The sequence below is a fragment of the Garra rufa genome, chromosome 16 (genome assembly GCF_049309525.1).
Source record: "Garra rufa chromosome 16, GarRuf1.0, whole genome shotgun sequence".
Lineage (NCBI taxonomy): Eukaryota > Metazoa > Chordata > Actinopteri > Cypriniformes > Cyprinidae > Garra > Garra rufa.
Window position 1 is genome coordinate 42,400,543 of NC_133376.1, and position 19,820 is coordinate 42,420,362.

General features: G+C 36.3%; 1 protein-coding gene across 1 annotated transcript in view; it reads left to right on the forward strand.

Moving 5' to 3' along the window:
• Positions 1–19,820, forward strand: part of slc43a1a (solute carrier family 43 member 1a) — a 35,809-nt gene that overhangs the window by 13,538 nt on the left and 2,451 nt on the right. The window contains exons 6-14 of the mRNA XM_073820551.1: positions 7,570–7,662; positions 10,477–10,607; positions 12,917–13,008; positions 13,123–13,269; positions 13,353–13,388; positions 13,475–13,607; positions 14,702–14,831; positions 16,708–16,781; positions 17,099–17,222. Of these exons, the coding sequence (XP_073676652.1) occupies positions 7,570–7,662; positions 10,477–10,607; positions 12,917–13,008; positions 13,123–13,269; positions 13,353–13,388; positions 13,475–13,607; positions 14,702–14,831; positions 16,708–16,781; positions 17,099–17,222 (960 nt within the window). The remainder of the gene's footprint in view (positions 1–7,569; positions 7,663–10,476; positions 10,608–12,916; positions 13,009–13,122; positions 13,270–13,352; positions 13,389–13,474; positions 13,608–14,701; positions 14,832–16,707; positions 16,782–17,098; positions 17,223–19,820) is intronic.

A 19,820-nucleotide genomic window follows, 5' to 3' on the forward strand; every position in this document is an offset into this window, starting at 1 on the left:
TTTGAAGTTTATTTTGTCCGGACAGGTGTTGTGGGTGTGTGTATTTATGTGTACGGGCCAGTCAGACGACCGGTGCACATGACCGAAGGAGAAATTCTGGCTTTTTCATTGCCCACCAATCAAAAGGCTAACAGCTCACACTCCTTCTCTTACGCCCCCTGTCCCTCCCATCAACCTCTAGCTGAAACAGACAAGGGCACAGACGTTGCACCGGCACTCATCAACAAACAGATTGTGACTTTCCACACCTTTCGTCATATCACCTGCCGTGGGAAAGCATGACTATATATATATATATCAGCTGCCCTCAAATAGCCCACCGCTGTCATGCGTTTCCAACACACACTTATCCTTGTGCATACACACGGTTCATCTAGAGTTAGTAGTGCATGCTGCCCTACATGTGACAACAAACACTGCTTTATTCCACATCCTGTTGTACACTTCTGAGAAAAGCAACAGAGAATTACTACCAGCATGGAGACACTAGCAACTGATTTCACTCTTATCAATTTATTTACCCTTTTCCACCTTCCACATGCTGTACTCTACAAGCCAGTGACCTCCATGACTTTGTGTGTGTGTTTTTTTTCCAGTTCCTTTAAATTAGTAAGAAGCCTTCGTACCTTTTAGAAAGACCAATCACAAATGAGATCCTTTTTTAATCCCTTAAAGGAGAACTCCGGTGTGATTTTGACCTAAAGTGTATTGAATCATGATACCGAGTGTAAACGTACCTTGCATATCTCATCTCGTCTTGTCCACTGCTGTCCGAAATCTGGGGTCAGTTAGCCGATGCTCACAACAGCTTGTCAATGAAAGTCAATCGGGCATCGAAGGAGCTATGTAAATAAATCACTGTTTTACGCCATTTACGAGGCACAAAGTAGCTCCACACTTCATTGGTAGACTTCCAAGGGCCCTGACATTTAAAACGAGACATTGAGAACTCATAAAAAGCACCGGTAGTTTATTTACAAGTAGATTTATACAGACAGTAACTGCAAGAAGTTTAGCGCCCGCCGCCATCTTAAATGTAGTCACGATAAGTCGAGTGTCGAGCACCAAGGAATTTATCAGCTTATCAACGTATCAGGTTGTAGTTTCCTTGGTGCTCGACACTCGACTTATCGTGACTACATTTAAGATGGCGGCGGGCGCTAAACTTCTTGCAGTTACTGTCTGTATAAATCTACTTGTAAATAAACTACCGGTGCTTTTTCTGAGTTCTCAATGTCTCGTTTTAAATGTCAGGGCCCTTGGAAGTCTACCAATGAAGTGTGGAGCTACTTTGTGCCTCGTAAATGGCGTAAAACAGTGATTTATTTACATGGCTCCTTCGATGCCCGATTGACTTTCATTGACAAGCTGTTGTGAGCATCGGCTAACTGACCCCAGATTTCGGACAGCAGTGGACAAGACGAGATGAGATATGCAAGGTACGTTCACACTCGGTATCATGATTCAATACACTTTAGGTCAAAATCACACCGGAGTTCTCCTTTAACTATTTGTCCTCAATTAGACCGCAGTGATATGAAGGCGAGAGCTCATGGAAACTTTTGCACAAGATGTTTCTTCTAAGCAAAGGGCTTCACTAACCTCACGCTCAAGTGTGAAATCATAATTCAGAGATTTTAAAGTGCCCCTATTATGCCTTTTCAAATATGATATTTCATGTAGTGGGTCATGTAGCTGTATGTGAACATAAACTATCTGCAAAGTTGTGACGCCGACAGTGCACTATAAATAAAGTTTTTGTCTAACAAAAAAAAGAGTCGGCTCACATTCGCCTAAACGAGTCGTCAGCAATTCGACTCTTTTTTCTGTAACGGCCACACGTCACGAGCTACACATTTGTGTAATGTCCGCCCACATTCAATTTCGCGAACAACTTGCCCGCCCACAAACAGTAGGCCTACCACTTTCAAGTGGATTACATCATGTCAAGAAGACGCCCTGCGCTGTGACAGCCTGTGAGAGTGAATTTGTTTTATATGCCCTTCCGAAAGATGAAACTATCAAGAATGAGTGGTTAACATTAATTTTTTCAACACCTCAGCAGTCCAATGCCAATCTTGTGTTGTGTTCGCGTCATTTTACTGATGACTGCTTTTCCAATCTTGGGGAGTAACGTTACAACGCGAGATTCACCAAACGCTTGGTTTTAAAAAATGGATCAGTGCCCAGTTTATTTGGACCGGCTTGCTCCTCTGAACTTCTACCTGTAAGTATGATTAATAATTGTATTTTCTAGCGATCGTTCAAAATACGTCTTTGTGTACGTTATGGTGTGTAACAACCCCGCACATGTCTTGGTAACCGGCTAACTTGCGTTTCTGTAGTTCTGTTGTTCAGCTGTGAGTGCAATGTAGTCTAAAAAGTCTTGTGATTGATGCAGCTTGACTGTCTGTCTGCCTTATTAGTTTAAGTAATGATAATGATAAACGATGGCTTAACGCAGTGCTATGGATTGTACAGTGTTGAAGTTCACAACGTAGAGATGTGTCCGGTTCGCTTACAAAAGCAAATTGTAACATGACACCCACTGAGAAACGTCCTGCTCCGGTCGTGCTTGCAAAACAGTTTCTTGTCGATGTGACACTTCAACAGTTTCATCAGACTCCGGCTCGAATTGATAGGGTAAAATCGAGGCTATCTTTTCTATGCATTAACAGGTCTCCGCAGCTGTCATTCAGTTATGCCAATAGGCGTTTCGTTTTGCGCTGAAGCGGTAGACCAATCCAAAAGGACTGCACCATCTGACTAATCACAGCAGTGAGGGCTCACTGAAAGGAGGGGTTTAGAGAGACTGATTCTTCGAACTGCTTCAAACGAGTCGTTTACGAATCATTTAGAAACGGGGTAAAAATAAATCTAATTTTGGAGAAAACTAAAGTGTTTTTTGAACTTGCATACATGTAAACCTGTTTTAAGAGACTATTACAACAATATTAACTACCTTTAAAATGGCATAATAGGGGCACTTTAATATGAACCTAGAAGGAGAAGTTCACTTCCTGGAAAAAGTTTACAGATAATTTACTCACCCCTTTGTCATCCAAGGCGTTTATGTCTTTCTTCAGTCGTAAAGAATTTTTTTTTTTTTTTGAAGAAAACATTTCAGGATTTCTCTCCATATAATGGACTTCTATGGTGCCCCGAGTTTGAACTTCCAAAATGCAGCTTCAAAGGGCTCTAAACCAAGCGCATGAGGTTAAAAAGTATATAATTTTTTTTTTTTTTTTTTAGAAAACAATTGATCATTTCGCTAGATAAGACCTTCTTCCTCGGCTAGGATCGTTTAGAGCCCTTTGAAGCTGCACTTAAACTGCATTTTGGAAGTTCAAACTCGGGGCACCATAGAAGTCCATAATACAGAGAAAAATCCTGAAACGTTTTCCTCAAAAAAACAATTTCACTACGACTGAAGAAAGAAAGACTTGAGCATCTTGAATGACAGGTGGGTGAGTACATTATCTGTACATTTTTGTTCCGGAGGTGAATGTCTCCTTCAACTATTTGTCCTAGACCGCAATGAAATGAAGGCGAGAGCACATGGAAACTTTTGCTCAATATGTTTCTTCTAAGCCAGTGTTTCTCAACCCTGGTCCTGGGTGCTCTCTCTAATCAAGCACAGCTGATTGCACTCATCAGCTCATTAGAAAACATCTCCAAGACCTGAAATGGGTGCGTCAGATAAGCAAGACATACAAAATGTGCAGTGTTTGGGGGGCGCCCAGGACCAAGGTTGAGAAACACTGTTCTAAGCAAAGGGCCTCACTAACTTTACAGTTTCACACTGTTTCAGAAAGTCTGAAATCAGAATTTATAGATTTAAATATGGATTTTTTTTTTTTACATGAGCAAATTACATTTGGTGTAGCTCAAGGCTCTGTGGTGGGTCCCCTACTCGTTTGTTTGCCATCACTGGCATCTGTTATGCAGTCACATGATTGTTCTTATCACTGCTATGCCATGACGCATTGCTTTACCGGTTGCGCTTTATGGTACAGTGCATGTACTTACATGTACTTAAAATGTACTTGCCTATGAAAGTACTGGTAATAAAAGCTAACTACATGGGGTAGGGTTAGGTTCAGAGGCAGGTTCAGGGTTAGTACAGAGTTATTACCTAGTTATTTTAATTACTATAATAAGTACACGCTGTGTACACGAACATCTTGTCAAGTGCTTTTGAACTGTAATATTTTTAATGTTGTTTGTGTGTGGGCTTCTTCTTTTTTTTTTTTTTTTTTGTAAAGAATTATCTTCTGCTTACCAAGCCTGCATTTATTTTATTCAAAATACATAAAACGGTAATATTGTGAAATATTTGTACTATTTAAAAGAGCTGCTTTGTATTTGAGTAAACTTTAAAATGTAATTCATTTCTGTGTTCAAAGCTGAATTTTCAGCATCGTTACTCCAGGCTTCAGTGTCACATGATCCTTCAGAAATCATTTGAATATGCTGATTTACTATTCAAGAAACCTTTTTTTGAATTATTATTATTCTTATCGTAATCATCGGTATTTAAAACAGTTGAGTACTTTTTTTTTTCTTCAGGATTCTTTGAATTGAAAGATCCAAAGATCAGCATATATAATGATAATAATAATAATAATTATTATTATTATTATTATATACCTGTATGTGTGTTTGTAATATATATATATATATATATATATATATATATATATATATTAGTGGTGGGCCGTTATCGGCGTTAACGTGCTGCGTTAACGTGAAACTCTTATCGCGCGATAAAAAAAATATCGCCGTTAATCTATTCTCAAATTTGAGTTGGGAGCTGGGTCTAAACTACGCAAGCTATGATGACTTTCACCTTGATAGTTTAACGCGGATGTATACCGAAGACTGTAGAATATGGTCGCGCGTTTAAGTCTCCTCCGCCAAAACACAGACGGGATCGCGTCGTCCTCCATTCATAAAAACCGAATCTACTATAGCGAAATGCCACGTAAATTCGTCGTTTTTTGGATTCATAAATCAAATGTTGGTCAGTCACTTAATTCAAATCGCGATATGGACTAGTGTATGTGAAAACTGAAATGCAAAAAGACCGTTTTAATATGAATCTGATATGTTCCGTTTGCCTAGCTGTATGTATGCATTGCGGAGACGAGCTTTTACTACACTCATACTGAAACACACGTGACGCTCCCGGTAATTTTTGGCATTTTCATCTCACATGAACAGATAAACTCAATCTCCCAAACTGCTGTGAGTGTCACTTTACTGTTTCATTTGAGAAAACTAGCATCATATCATACTGTATGACACAGAAACTTCACGGCAACCTGTCAAAATAAAAGTACGGTGTAACATGTAATGGGCTGGGTAGGTGTTGACGTTAAAAAAAAACACAATCTAATAGGGAGAAAAAATAATTTCATTGTTAGTTAGTTAGAAAACACAAGTACATCTAATTGAACATAATTTATTTTCATCAACAAATTATCATAGAACAGCTTTATGAGCTTTATGATCCATTCTCAAAGACTTTAAGTCATGATTTGGGTAGCACACATATTCTGAATGCCTTCAGCAGAATTCAAATGAGCCATTTTAATCTAGATTAATTCCAAGATTTAATCTAGATTAATCTAGATTAAAAAAATTAATCTATGCCCACCCCTAATATATATATATATATATATATATATATATATAATTATTATTATTTATTTATTTTTATTATAGAAATTAATAGTTTTATTTGGCAAGGATGCTTTAACTTGATCAAAAGTGATGATAAAGACATTTATGATGTTACAAAAGATTTCTATTTCAAATAAATGCTGTTCTTCTGAACTTTATATTCATCAAAGAAACCTGACAAAATTCTACTCTGCTGTTTTCAACATGGTATTAATAATAATAAATGTTTTTGAACAGCAAATTAGCATATTAAAATGATTTCTGAAGGACTGGAGTAATGATACTAAAATTCAGCCTTGAAATCCTACTATAAATTACATTTTAAAAATATACTCAAATAAAAAAACGTTATTTTAAATAGTAAAAGTATTTCAGAATTTTACTGTTTTTGCCATACATTTAGTTCAAACACATGCAGGCTTAGTGGGCAAAATAGCCTTCTTTAAAAAAACATTACAAATCTTCCTGTTTAAAAACTTTTGACTGGTAGAGTGACTCATTCCATATGATGTGAGCCATGCTATTCATAGCAATGTTATAGCTTTTATTGTTTTATACTCTCACTTTGTCAATAATTGACTTTTTATGTACCTTCAGCAAATTCTTCCAAGGTCAAATTGCCATTGGTGTACCTCAGGGTTCTATCTTAGGTCCGTTTCTCTTTTCGGTGCATGTATAACATCACTTGCATCTATCATTCAGGCACATGAGTTTTTTTTCCTATCAGATGACACCACTTTACCTAATTTATTTTCATAGCTGTGCTGTCCACAGAAGGTTATCGCTTTTATTGCTTCTTTTGTCTATTTATATTTTTATAAGGTCATTTATGAGAAAAATCTGAGATAAAGTTATATGCAAAATTTTCCTAAGCACAAACATGAACACCTGAGAAATAAATAACATTGCTTTGGATACTGTACTGGTGTTTGAGGCGTGCAGCCTTCTGTAACAAGTTCAGGTTTAAGTTGAGGTTGTTATGCCCTCCGTGTTTGTGTGTGAAAATCACAAGGAAGTACCAATGTGCTTTTTCACAGAAGTGTTTTTAACCTTCTCATTTCACACAGGGGCGTAAAACACATTCACACATCCTTGTAAAAGTCTGGAAAACCTAAGCACTGCTTGGAGATTCTTGGAAAATGTGGAAAACAAATTTGATACATATGCACAATCCACAGCAGGACTAACTGCTTGCTCAAAAAAAAAACATATTTGTGACCCTGGACCACAAAACCAGTCATAAGGTTAAATTTTACAAAACTGAGATATATACATAATATGAAAGCTCAATAAATAAACTTTCTATTGATGTATAGTTTGTTAGGATAGGACAATATGTGGCCGAGATACATCTATTTGAAAATCTGGAATCTAAGGGTGCAAAAAAATCAAAATACTGAGAAAATCACTTTTAAAGTTGTCCAAATTAAGTTCTTAACAATGCATATTACTAATCAAAAATTACATTTTGATAGGTTTACAGTAGGAATTTTACAAAAAAAATCTTAATGGAACATGATCTTTACTTAATTTCCTAATGATTTTTGACATAAAAGAAAAATCAATAATTTTGACCCATACAATGTATTTTTGGCTATTGCTACAAATATACCCCAGCGACTTAAGACTGGTTTTGTGCTCCAGGGTCACATTTATTGTGCAATGTGTGCATTTTACACTTGTGCATCACCTATCACTGATGCTTATACTTGCAGTTAGACATTATGTTCTGTTCACACTTGATTTACGCCATTAAGCAACCACCCGGATGCCTCCGCATCAAGGTGATGGGTTTTTCCATGAAATCATTGCAAGTGTAGACTCTGCTGCATTTATGATTTTCCAATACTGATAACTAAGCTTTTCCTCTCTTCCTTTTGATAGCTGCCAAACATGTTTGGAAGTCTGAGTTCCACTGTGCTGTCGCTGATGATCGGCTCTTACGCTTCATCAGCTGTCACCTTCCCTGGAGTCAAGGTATTTTTTTTTTATGTAAATAAAGGTTGAACCTGTTTGACGTGTACAGTGTGCTCGGAGTTAAATCCTCTGATGAAATGTTGCATCAGATTGAATAAAAACTGAAATCATCACCTTAAAAGCACTTAAGCTAAGGTGTTTATTAATTTATTTATTCTAGGTTTTGAGCTATGATTATGTACAATCAAATATAAATGCAAAGAATTTTACTTAAAACACGTGTGATGTTATAATGTTAATCTAATGTTAATGGTGTTATAATGGTAATCTGAAAACACCCTAAATAAGGGTGTTTCCAGAATCATCTGTTATTAAAATTAAAGGAGAAATTCAGTTCCAGAGCAAGAATTTACAGATAATTTAGACACCCCCTTGCCATCCAAGATGTTCATGTCTGTCTTCATTTGTAAAGAAATTGTTTTTTGAAGAAAACATTTCAGGATTTCTCTCCATATAGTGAATTTCATATCAATACTATCATTTATAGACATATTCACATTTAAGCGCAATATTAGTAAATGCATTTTTACTTCTGTACTGATTTATATATTAGGATGCTCAAGCAAGTGGCAAAATATGTAAAGACAGTCTACTTTTCTTATGGTAAAAGGTAGTAGGCTAAAATTAAAACTTAGGTACCACTGACATAAACAATCGTATAGTGCCTTTTCTTTTGCACAGTAATCCTGCAAGTCATAAAAAGAACTTGGGTTTTCTAACTCCACGAGTGGCATTGTTTACCATGTTTTTCTAAAAGTGTCTAAACTATTTTAATTATATGCATTTATGCATAATTATTATATTTCGTACCAATCCAAGTACATTTTTATTGTGAGCAATGCTCTTTTACTTTAATTCAGCAATGTTAAAAAAAAAGACGGAAACGATCGTACCGCTCTGAACGCATCGAATGAATATTTATCATGTGCACAAGAAAAAACACTGCAAACGGAGTATGTGGGATGCAGGTGTGAAATAGTACATGGTACATAAGCATGTATAGTTTGTAACGGCTTTGTATAATTGATGTTTTGTTAAAGGAGTAGTTCACTTTCAGAAAAAATTTTACAGATAATATATTCACCCCCTTGTCATCCAAGATGTTCATGTCGTTCTTTCTTCAGTCGTAAAGAAATTGTTTTTTGAGGAAAACATTTCAGGAATTCTTTCCATATAATGGACTTCTATGGTGCCCCAGAGTTTGAACTTCCAAAATGCAGCTTCAAAGGGCTCTAAACGATATATAAATTGTAAATGTTTTTAGAAAATAACCGATCGTTTTGCTAGATAAGACACTTCTTCCTTGGCTGGGATCATTTAGAGCCCTTTGAAACTGCATTTTGGAAGTTCAAACTCTGGGGCACCATAGAAGTCTACCATATGGAAAGAAATCCTGAAATGTTTCCATCAAAAAACATAATTTCTTCTCCTTTAAGCATTGTTAGCTTGTTTAATGCAGTCAATAATAGGCTACATCTGGTTTTCCAATGGCTATTCAATCATTAAACTAACCTTAAATCATTAAAAACTCACATAATAAACAAGAATATGTGTTTAGCGCCATCCCCTGATCATTATAATATCACTATTTCATTAAAGAATATCGTCTTTCTAATTTAATTTTGAGATAATATTCCACTTGGCTGTTTTTCGTGACTTTTCTCTCTGTGAAATTGTTTGTCGGCAAAAAACAATCTAAAAAAAATCGTATTTAATGGTAATGTCACCGCTAAATTGGACTATTGGGACAGTCATTCTAAATGGAGTTGATTCCATCTCCACCTCCAACTTCAAAATCATCCTACATCGCTGAAGAAGTACCGACCCAGTGTTAAAAAGTGAACGTCCAAAGAAGATCAAACGCCCTTTACAAAAAGGTAAAACAGCCATGTAGGATGATTTTGAAGTTGGAGGAGAAAATGAGATGGGAGTTTTTTGACCTACTTTTTTGAACTGGAATACACAGATTTCACACAGAGCTAGACAAGACGAGCATTTGAGGTTTAAAAGCATATCAATCGTTTCTCTAGATAAAACCTATGTTCCTTGGCTGGGAATGTTTAGAGCCCTTTGAAACTGCATTTTGGAAGTTCAAACTCAGGGTACCATAAAAGTCCACTATATGGAGAGAAATCCTGAAATGCTTTCCTCCAAAAAGCAGTTTCTTTACGACTGATGAAAGAAAGGCATGAATATCTTGGTTGACAAGGGGGTGAGTACATTATCTGTACATTTTTGTTCTGGAAGTGAACTTCTCCTTTAAGCAATTTTTAAATATTAGAATTTAAACTGTTTTCTATTGTAATACATTTTAAAGTGATCAAAGCTATTTACAGCATCATTAGTCTTCTAGCCTTCAGTCTTTAGTGCCACATGATCCTTCAGAAATCATTCTAAAATGCTGATTTGCTTCTCAAGAAACATTTCTGATTATCATTTGTGGCACATTTTATTTTTCAGGATTCACAGAATAGAAAGTTCAAAAGAACAGCATTTATTTTAAATGGAAACATTATAAATGTGACACTTTTGATCAATTTAATGCATCTTTGCTGAATGGACGCAATTTCTTTAGGGGGGAAAAAGCTTTCAGATCCTAAACTACTGAATGATAGTGTAGTACATGTTGACCTAAATAGATTTTGTGAAGCTGACACACTTTCATCAACCTCATTCAGACTTAAAACCATCAACCAGATGCTGCAGACAGGCGCAATCTTCTTCTTTTTTCACCATTCAATCATGCATGTCATACAAATGCGAAAAACTCATTAATATCACATCTCCTCTTTGTTTGTCTCTCTCTTTCTCCAGCTGATATATGATGCCGGGGTGTCGTTTACTGTTATCATGTGGATGTGGGCAGGCCTGGCAGGTCTGGTCTTTCTCAACTGCTTCCTGAACTGGCCAAAAGAAGGGTTTGCTTCACAAGAAGAGATCGAGATGTTAGTACAAGTCTTGTTAACCTATATAAACCTCTAAAACGGACAAGTAATGTTACTAAACAATGGCCAGCCTAAGCATTAATCTCTTTGAGAGGGCATCCGAGCTGGGTAGATGACTTACAAATTTTAATCCATTACCGATTACGGTGTTTATTACACTAATTTAAATAGGGTTGTCCTGTACCATACTGATATAAAAAATACAAAGAGTAAGAAAATACATTCCATTCGTTGTTATCAACAACATTGACTGCCTTTAATGTTTACTAAACTGGGCTTTGCAAAGGAAACCGCAGGGGGTTAATGAGTTTAAATCATAAAACTGTAAAATAAAACATCAGTCAAAATAAACTGCTTAAAGTAATGCAAGTTATTTTAGAAAGGAACATTTTAAAAGACTTATCGGTCTTCTGGGAATATTATGTCATGTAATCAATAAAAAAAAGTAACGGTAGTCTGATTATGAGGATTTTAATGTACATGGTTCCCACTGGTCATGGAATTTCTGGAATATCATGGAATTTTAAAAGGTCTATTCCAGACATTGAAAGTCAGGGAATTGTATATTTATTTTGTCCAAAGTCATGGACTATCATGGATTTTTTTTTTTGGGGGGGGTCCATTTATTAAAATTGCCAATTTAATCAAATGTTATTAGCTTTTTTTAGAAATGTCTTTAATTTTTGACCACAAGGTGGCACTGCCCCCTAACTTTTTGAGTACCTTCAGGGCATGGTGCTGAAGACTCATACCAAGTTTCGTAACAGTATAGCATTTTTTGACAAAATTCAATATGGCTGACGCCCCAAAATGACTGACATGGTAAAATTGGGTATGTTTCGACTCACTGAATCCATGTGATTTTTGGCCAAACCCTTATGAGGTTTTAAGCAAAAATAGCCATTTTTTCATATCTCCTGACCACTAGGTGGCACTGTGCCAAAACACTGCAGGTAGCCTCAGGTCATGCTTATTATCACACACACCAAGTTTGGTCTCAAAACGCCAAACCGTTGTAGAGATATTGGCTCACATGCATTTTTGTGTTATTCGAGAATGGTTTGACTAATCAGATTGAATCCCGTAACTTTATGCCAGCATGGTGGGAAGATTATCTGAGCCAATTTTGGTGAAAATCAGACAAACCGTCTAGGCAAGTTTGAAAAAGTAGGTTTTACAAACTATTACAAATAGAAAAAAAAACTATGATTTTGGAATTTTTGGCTTTAAGCCAAGGATTTGCTATGGTTAATGTTGAGACTGTCCTCTATCAGTGTGCCAAATTTCACTACTTTCCTGCAAGCGGTTCTGTGTGGTGCCATAGACTCAGAAGAAGAATAAGCACGTCAGCACTAAGGCCCCTTAATAGTAGTATATATGTGTTTTGGACTTAAAACGATCCATTCACTACAGGTCATGAAAATTGGCCAAACCCATACGAAGTTAGAAGCTAAAATAGTCATTTTTCATGTCTCCTGAACACTAGGTAGCATTGTGCTGAAACACTGCAGGTAGTCTCAGGTCATGCTTATTATAACACACACCAAGTTTGGTCTCAATATGCCAAACTGTTGTGGAGATATAGGCTCACATACATTTTTGCGTGCTTTTCGTAGAATTAGTTTGCGTGTTATTCGAGAACGGTTTGACTAATCAACTTGAATTCCATAACTTTTTGCCAGCGTGGTCTGAAGATGATCTGAACCAATTTTGGTGAAAATCAGACAAACCGTCTTGGACGAGTTAGAAAAAGAAAAACTAAACCTTATGATCTTGGAATTTTCCTTTTGTGCCTTACAATTCAAAAGTTATTTGCATAAACATGAGTGAAACTTCGGACAAGTGGTGGCGCTAGAGCGTATGAGTTAGAAACTCTAAATTTTCTGTGATTAATGTTGAGGCTATCCTCTATCAGTGTGCCAAATTTCACAAGATTCCCTCAAGCGGTTCTATGTGCTGCCATAAACTCAAGAGTAGATCAAGAAGAACGCCAACGGTTCCAATAGGTGCATTCGCACCTTCAGTGCTAGGCCCCTAAATAGTAATGTATATGTGTGTTTTGGACTAAAAACTTCTGTGAACAAATAAATACTGCTTGCAAATGGAAGGTGAAAGTCAGGGAATTAGACTTGGTTTAAAGTGGGAACCCTGAATTTAAGATAATTGCAAGTACTTAATTTTTTTTAAATCTGATTACGTAACCCAGATTACATGTAATCTGTTATACTACCAGCTCTGGATAATGTGGAGATTCCATGAAATTGTCTTGATTTCTGAAAAACAATTCTTTATTTCTTCATTTTTAATAGGAAAATGAAGCAATCAGAAAACCACAAATTATCAGTTGAAGAGGTGACGGGAGAAACCGAGAAACCGCTGGCGTTACCTCAGGATACGCAATGTGAGACTCCTTGAGAGCTAGTGATACATTTTGCGAGCGTTTGTTACTAATGTGTGAACGTATAGCTGCTGATGTGAAATATAACATACGAACTCCTGGAAATCTCTTTCTCAGCTTCGGTCCCGTTCCGGCGCTCTGTGTTCTCTCCCATCTTTCTGTGGAGTCTGATCACTATGGGAATGACTCAGCTGAGAATCATCTTCTTCATGGGAGCCATGAACAAGATGGTCGAGTTCCACATCACCCGCGGCGATCCGAACCGTAAGCCGAGCTACAAATCGCACACGCTCTTTCTGTATCCATTAAAGCTGACTTTTCTTAAAAAGCATTTCTGTCTCGTTTAGCCTCTGAGGAACTGGAGTTTAAGGCTGAGGAGAAAGGTGAGATTAACCTTCACTAGTCTGATACTGCCATAAATGTTTGAGGGCAATCTAAACATGACAGATGCATGCATTTTAACTTTCAGTGAACTTCTATTCATCCATCTTTGGCACGCTGCAGCTCTTGTGTCTGGTCACCTGTCCTCTGATTGGATACATCATGGACTGGAAGATGAAAGAGTGCGAAGTTGATCAGAAGACGGTGCGGGGAGAAAAAGAGTAAGAAATTCAAGTTCTTCTGCTCTCAGTAATAACGTATGACATTTGGCAGAATAAGCAAAAAGGCTGAATAAATTCTACCAAACAATGGCGTGACGCAATCAAATAGAGGCGTGCACTAATGCAGCAAACATGTGGGCAGTGTGTAAGCACTTAAAACTGTCCGAGAAAGAAAAGAAAAATCATTCCAAGCACTGTTTAGAAGCGCATCGCATGTCTTCCATGAGAAGAGAAAGGTTACTGTATGATGACTGAAATCACCAAATGGCCTTAAACCATTAGTCAATAAACTGAAGAACGTTAGGTTGTCTAATACACACACCAATTGTATGTATTCTGACAGCGCTGCATGAGCTCCTTAGCCAAAGTGATAAGAATCATTCATAAATCTGCTGCTGTCAGCAATAAGTAGTACTGAGGTGGTCTTGCGGGTTTCCGCCAAAATAAAAGTCAACATTTATAAATGTTAGCATTGTAATTTTTAACAGTCATTCCAACAGCTCTATTAATACATTTATTCTAACATTCTCCTTTGCTCAGCAAGGTTGCATTTATTTGTACATTAAAAACACATGCCTGATTCAAGAAGGGGGTCTTAAAAATGGCCAAATAATATTATTTTACTAACTTATTAATTAATTATTAATTAGTTAAATTGTGCTTTGTTGGTAGGCTATAATGTCTACTAGAATGTAAGACATATTTAGTGTTAAGTAAATATTTTTAAATTGTTTTTTGCAATTGATTTATTTTCTTTGAAAAGCAAGACAAAACTGTGAAAAGCAAATATTGGCTATTTAATTTATGGAATGGTGAAAAAAAAAAAAGGCAAAATACAAAAAAAATAGGTTTGGCCAAGAATTTTTATTGTGGTGCATCCCTAGTTAATGTCTTTCTTTCTTCAGTCGTAAAGAACTCGTTTCTTGAGGAAAACATTTCAATGGTTCTCCCAAGTTTAAACTTGTAAAATGCAGTTTAAAGAAGAAGCGTTTAAGGTTAAAAAAGTTTAGAAATTGTCATATAAAATGTTTGTTTAGTGAACTACTCCTGATGACTCCATAAAATATCGTCTTTGACTTCTTGTCTCCTGTCAGGGCTGTTGCGGTGCCGAAGCGTGACAGAAAGATCCAGAAGCTGACCAATGCCATGAGAGCCTTCATCTTCACAAATGTGCTGCTAATTCTGTTTGGAATCCTCTCACTCGTAGATAACCTGCCTCTACAGGTAACAACATGATCTACCTCACAGTCATGTCACCTTTATTTGTACAGTGCTTTATACAATACAGATTGTGTCAAAGCAGCTTTAAAGTGTTAAAGAGGAAAGGATGTTTCAATAATGCAAACAAAGTTCAGTTCTGCTGTAAAAAAAAGGACAGTAGTAAACAGTTTTTCAGTTGAAATCAGTTCAATGTTGATTCGGTTCAATAACTCTGAAGTTAATCATTTATGGAATGAGTTCAGTCCCTTTATAAAGCAATACTGTAAGCAGACTAATGAGCTCAGATTGTTAATGATTTAATTTTTCCAATATGACTTTTTAAAATTGTTTTTGAAAGAAGAATCTGATACTTATTAAGGCTACATTTATTTGATCAAACATACAGTAAAAAAGTAATACTGTGAAATATTATTACAAGTAACTTAAAAAAAAATCCTATGATGGCAAAGCTGAAACTAGGGGTGGGCGATATGGCAAAAAATATCATGTCGTGAATTCTTTCAGAATTATCACAATTCATGATTTTATAAGTTGTCTGAGCTGTACAGCCAAACTAATTTCCCCATTTTAAAACCAAAGCCTTAAAAGTTAACAAAATAGAAAATAAAAAGAATGGCAGATGTTTAGGCCAAAGTAGGTGAAGATAAAAATCTTTGTCATTGTTCTTCTTTATTTTGTCTTTGTTATTAAAAAAAATGTTACAAATACACATAATATACAAATAAACAGTGCTTTAATTTTCAGGTGCAGTAGGTGTATTTATCAGTAGCATTCAAGATATTTAATTAACAAATAGAAAAATAAAACGCTGTATACATGAATTATACATTGACTCTTTTTAAAGCAACTCTATTAAAGTTCTTCAGTTAAAAGCAGTGAGTGATTTTTCATAGTGTTTTGTTTTATTAGCCTACCATCACCTAAAAATGACAATTCTGTCATTTACTCACTATCAAGATTTTTTAAACATAAACATGTTGAATATAACTTATTTTGAAGATTGTGGGTACCCAAACAGTTGCTGGTCTCCAGTTACTTCCATAGCATTTTATTTATTTTTTCCCATTATCAAAGCTGGTGGGAACCAGCTACTGTTATTCACATTCTTCAAAATATCTTTTGTGTTTAGCACAAGAAAAACATTAATAGAGGTTAAGGACAATATGTGAGCGAGTAATTTTTTTATATGGTGAACTGTCCCTTTAATGCTAATTGGCAGCATGTATAGTTCTGTCGCTTTAAGAGCTGCACTTCCTGCATCCATTTTTCTCTCAACTGTTCACTTTTACTTTAGACATAACCAAATGTGTTTATATGTAATCCTTGTGTGTTTTTGACAGTATTAGCGAATCAGACACTAATTATTCTGGAAGTGAACTACTGCTTTAATAAAGGACTTTTAATACCAAGGACGATAGCTATGTTTGGCGATCAATTCTCATTATTTGCTGCATATTAATAGTTAAGGGATCTAAAATATGTTCAGTCATTGGGTAACTATTAATATGCATGCTAATAAAGGACTAGTTAAGAGTGAGAATTGGTCCTTAAAATGAAGAGTTACCCAATAAAGATGTAGTTTTATAACTTTTCATAAGTTTTGATGGTTTTATAAAACTATTTTTGTTTTTTCTAGATGATGATAAAAACATTGATAGCCAGTCAGAATCAATCCTTAATTTAAAGAGCTTAAGCATACTTCATAGCTCTTTCTAGTTATTGTTCTTGATGTGAATGGGCTTTAAATGCACTTCTTTTTTTTTTCCTTCTTTTTTTATCTCGCTGAGCTCTAACTTTGGCACATGAGTTTATTTGCATTAGAACTGGCTTGATTATTGTAAATGGAAATGTGCTTATATCTCTCGTTTTCTTCATCCAGATTCTGACGTTTATTTTGCATACTATGGTACGAGGTTTCATTCACTCCTGCTGTGGAGGACTGTATGCTGCTGTGTGAGTACAAACACATATACAGTAAAGTATCTGTTCATTTGCCTTCATTAAACCTGTTACATAATCGCACTGGCAAGTACAGACTTATAAAATCAGATGGTTATCAAAATACACTTCACTGGATCAGGTTTGCCCTGTTTGTGTGAGGTATACCTCAGTGTATAGGGAAATGAAAACCTAGTAGCGTGCATTATGTCGCTAAACCATAATTAAATCACACTTACGCCTGTCATTTTCAATGCAACAACGCCCATTACAATTTTAAAATTAAGTCGCATGCAGACTTCAGTCAAACTAAATGTCTCTATCTCTCACAGGTACCCGTCCAATCATTTTGGCACGCTTACCGGGCTGCAGTCTATGATTAGTGCAGTGGTGGCCCTGCTGCAGCAGCCCCTCTTCATGGTTATGGTGGGACCTCTCTATGGAGATGCGTACTGGGTAAGAAACTGACATTTTTAGCTGTTGTGTTTACATTGTTGACCAGTATTTATGCACTGAATACATTACTTGCCCATCACGACACAGTCTCCACTGTGGTTTTCCATTTTATAGAAATAAATCATTTAGTTAAAGGGATGGTTCGGAGTAGAATTGACTTCATTGCTATGCACTCCAAAGCCCATGTAAATACCCCATCCGAAGTTATTTTTTACCTTAGTCGAACATTTATGGAGATATTAGAGTTTTTCGAATTGCTTGTTACAGGAGTGAATGGTACATGTGATGTATCTCGTAAATTGCACCACTAAACGTGCAAGTAATCTTACCAAACTTGTACAGTAGTGTAAATAGGTTATGTACTCACAAAACGCTGCATCTGAACATTTGTAAGTCCACCATGAGTGTTTTAAAAACACGTTTTACCCGAGAACTACTAGTCTCAAAAACTACAAATGGCGACACGTCGACGTCACTTCCCTGGTTTGAAAAAAGCACGTAAAAGTCCTCCTACTACATCTGTGTGCATGTCAACTTGTAGGAGGACTTTTACGTGCTTTTTTCAAAGTGACGTCGACTTGTAGTTTCTGAGATTAGTAGTTCTCGGGTAAAACATGTTTTTAAAACACTCATGGTGGACTTACAAATGTTCCGATGCAGCGTTTTATGAGTACATAACCTATTTACACTACTGTACAAGTTTGGTAAGATTACTTGCACGTTTAGTGGAGCAATTTACGAGATACATCACATGTACCATTCACTCCTGTAACGAGCAATTCGAAAAACTCTAATATCTCCATAAATGTTTGACTAAGGTAAAAATAACTTCGGATGGGGTATTTAGATGGGCTTCGGAGTGCATAGCAATGAAGTCAATTCTACTCCGAACCATCCCTTTAAGTTGGAAAACATACTCTACAGTTTTAAACTGAAAGTGTCTGTTCCACTCCAAAAAGCCAGGGTTGCCAGATCTGTGTGACAAAACTAGCTCATGCCAGTCAAAAACATTGCAAAGTAGTGCAATGACAATATCCCAAATATCAAAACTCAAAATGTCATTTCCATACATAAAATACACATTTTACAGTCATTGTTATATGCATTGATCATAAACGCAGCTCAGATACAGCCAGGGTTGCCAGATCTGTGTGACAAAACTAGCACAATTACAATATCCTGAATATCAAAACTCAGAATATGTCCTTTCTATACATAACATTTTCTACACATTTTACAGTCATTGTTATGTGCCAGGGTAAATAAAGGGTAAATCAAATAAAGCTGGGGTTGCCAGATCTGCATGACAGAAGTAGCACAATGACAACATGCAAATGTCAAAACTCATGTCTTTCCATTCATAAAATACACATTATACAGTCACTGCTATGTACCTTGATCATAAACACAGCTCAAATACAGTTAGGGTTGCCAGATATGTGTCAAAATTAGTCCATGCTGTCAAAAACATCCCAAAGTAGCGCCAATGATAATATCCCAAACACCAAAACTCAATATGTAATTTCCATACATTAAATAATAGTGTTGGGTCGAGTCCACCTAAGTCGAGTCCGAGTCCAAAATGGGGTGAGACTCAAGTCCGTAAAAAAGAAAAAGTAAATTTGAGTTTATATTTCAAAATTCTGACTTTGTTTTCACAATTCCAAAATAAAATCTGACAATTTTGATAAGAAATGGCATTCTCCCTTTTCCCCTCAGCTCAAGATCATGAGTTTAAATCCCACACTTCTGACATTTTTCCCCTCAGAAAACTTATATAAAACATATAAAAAAAATTTGAATAAGGAGATAAAACAGGTAAATATAATATGACAGTCTGCTGCAGCAGGTTTACGTTGCTGTCACTTTAAGACCGGATGCACAGATCATATATTGTGACACATCTGTATTTCTCCCAACTGTTTAAATTCACTCAAGACAAAACCAACCGCATTTGCATTAATACTCTCCAAGACGGTGCATTTTGACGTAACTTTTCATGTAAGTGTGTAGCAATACCATGCAAAAGAAAACTTATTTGCACGCTGACTGAGAGGTGTTTTCGGTGAGCACGCTTTGGGTGTTTGTGTATGCAAAGAAACCAGCAGGCTTTCAAGTTCTGGCAAGACTTCTAAACACGTGCGAATACTGAATGTCACTTTCGTAATAATGCATCGAGTCAGTAAAATTTCCGTCAACTGTCCCTGGACTCGGCAATTATTCCCGAGTCCGAAAAGCTTGAGTCCGAGTCAAGTCTGAGTCAAAATGCATCCGAATCCGTGACAAGTCCAAGTCTGCTAGAAATTGAACTCGAGACCGGACTCGAGTCCGAGTACAAGTCCGAGTACCCCAACTCTATTAAATACACATTTTACAGTCACTGTTATACATTGATCATAAACATAGCTCAGGTATAACCAGATCTGCATGACAAAACTAGCCATGCCAGACAAAAACATACTGAAGTAGCGTTGATGATATCCAAATGTCAAAACTCAAAGTTTAATATATTCCATTTCCATAAATAAAATGCACATTTTGCTGTCACATTCATCATAAATACAGACCGGGTTGCCAGATCTGCATGACAAATCTGAC